This window comes from Austrofundulus limnaeus, unplaced genomic scaffold, assembly GCF_001266775.1.
Source record: "Austrofundulus limnaeus strain Quisiro unplaced genomic scaffold, Austrofundulus_limnaeus-1.0 Scaffold492, whole genome shotgun sequence".
Lineage (NCBI taxonomy): Eukaryota > Metazoa > Chordata > Actinopteri > Cyprinodontiformes > Rivulidae > Austrofundulus > Austrofundulus limnaeus.
In genome coordinates, this window is record NW_013952894.1 from 408424 (window position 1) to 410350 (window position 1927).

At 32.7% G+C, this 1927-nt stretch overlaps 1 protein-coding gene across 1 annotated transcript in view; it reads left to right on the top strand.

The window, feature by feature from the left end:
• Positions 1–1488: 1488 nt before the first annotated feature.
• Positions 1489–1927, top strand: part of LOC106530127 (vesicle-trafficking protein SEC22a) — a gene marked incomplete at its 5' end in the record, with an annotated part of 15477 nt that continues 15038 nt past the window's right edge. Inside the window, 1 exon segment of the mRNA XM_014025703.1 lies at positions 1489–1699. Within this exon segment, the coding sequence (XP_013881157.1) occupies positions 1518–1699 (182 nt within the window).

Sequence of the window (1927 nt, forward strand, 5' to 3'; positions counted from 1 at the left end):
GGCTCAGTTTATATGGATAGTTTTTATTTTTTACAACAACAAGCTGCCATGAAAACAAGCAGAAATTAAAGTAACAACTTTATGCTTTGTGCCTTTTTTCAAAATGTAGTGAGTAGAAGTAAAAAGTAGGCTGAAAAATAATTACTCAAGTCAAGTACAGATACCCAAAAATTCTACTTAAGTACAGTAAAGAAGTATTTGTACTTAGTTACTTTATATATATTGTTCTCCATGCATTTTTAAAATTAAAAACCAAATTAACAATTTAGTTAATTTTTCTGAGGACCCCCAAGATACCTCTCGCGGACCCCTGGGTGTCCTGGAACCCCTGTTTGAGAACCTGTGTAAGAAGATGTCAGAGTTATATCAGCGGATAATAAAATGAAAGAATATGCAGAAACCAAAGACCAAGTCTAAGTAATTAATCCATTTTTTAAAGTTTGCATCAGCACATATAGGTGATAAATTCATTAGAATGAACCTTTAAATTATTATGTTGTGATATTTTGCTAGGTATGCATATGAACATGATACAACTTTAGGGATAATTCAGTTCAGTTTATTTATATAGCACAAAATCACAACATATTGTCTCAGGGCAATGAACATAAAAGAAGAACAATGTTTCAAATATCCTTTTGTTTTTCCTCCATATGAGCAAATATTTTACAGTAATATTACTCAAATGTTAAACTGTCAAACTGTTAATGCAGAAAACAAAGTGCTAAATCATGCACCGAAGTAGTGTTGTTCTGTTCACCAATTATGTATTGTTACAAAAAATAATAATAATAATAATTGAAGCTGTCTTATCTCAGTGTAATATATAATCAACATCATCTGATCAGCAGACCTCAAAGTGCTGCGGTACGTCTCTCATTGCAGCACTTCAGGAAGACATGATGTGACAGAACTGTTTAAATACTTAAATTGTGTAATTTTAAATTGCAAAAGAGTTTGAAACCAGCRAAGGAAAGAAATATCCAGGGAAATGTTTTTCTTTTTCTGTATCTGTAAACAACTAATCTTCYGCATTTTGAACCAGTTTTTTTAAACCAGAAAATGAGCATCAACAGCCTGATTAACTCCAAAATGCAGCACAGTGCAGTAATCAAGCAGAAATGTAATAAAAGCAAATATTATTGTCTTAAGATTTMTTTTAGATGAGCTTCATTTTAGACAGTTATCTTAAATGAAAGAAGCAGGATTAGACCGTTCTTTTACAGAAATGGTTATTAGGGAAGAATTGTATTTTATTTTTAAGCCACCTTTTCTAATTAGAGGTAACAGTAAATTTTCAGATTGCCTTTTTAGTCAGTGTAGCATTTAAAAGTGTTAAAAGTATTTGTTTTTGAGATGTGTTTAAATACAAAAAGTTTTCTGCTTTAAAACTTATTTGTGGATTGAAAGAGCATGCATATGACAGGTATCGACCGTTCATATCACTAACACAGAGACAAACATTTCTGTTTTTATGTTTATGCGCAGGTCTTCAGTGAAACAGCTTCATCTGTAAAATGTCGATGGTGTTGTTCGCCTCTGTGGTTCGGGTTACGGACGGCCTGCCTCTCTCAGCATCCACTGACTATGAACAGGAAAAAGAGCTTCAGGAAACCAAGAGGCATCTCAAAGGTCTMTCCAAGAAACTCCTCCAGTTCCCTGACCGCTGCACGCTTAAGTCTGGACAGTACAACGTCAAGTAGGTTCTGCTCTTTGCTGATTTCAGCCCAAAATCTCACTTTGAAAGAACTGCTGTATTATTGGTTATGAACTCCGGTTGTGTCCTTAAAAGAAACTCTTCATCACCTATAACTAAAGTTTATTTGATTTAAGAAAATATTTAATTGATTAGTTTAAATTTTAATTATGTTAAGATTAAATATAAAATACAAGTAACTACAAGAGACATTTAGATTAGATTTAAGCC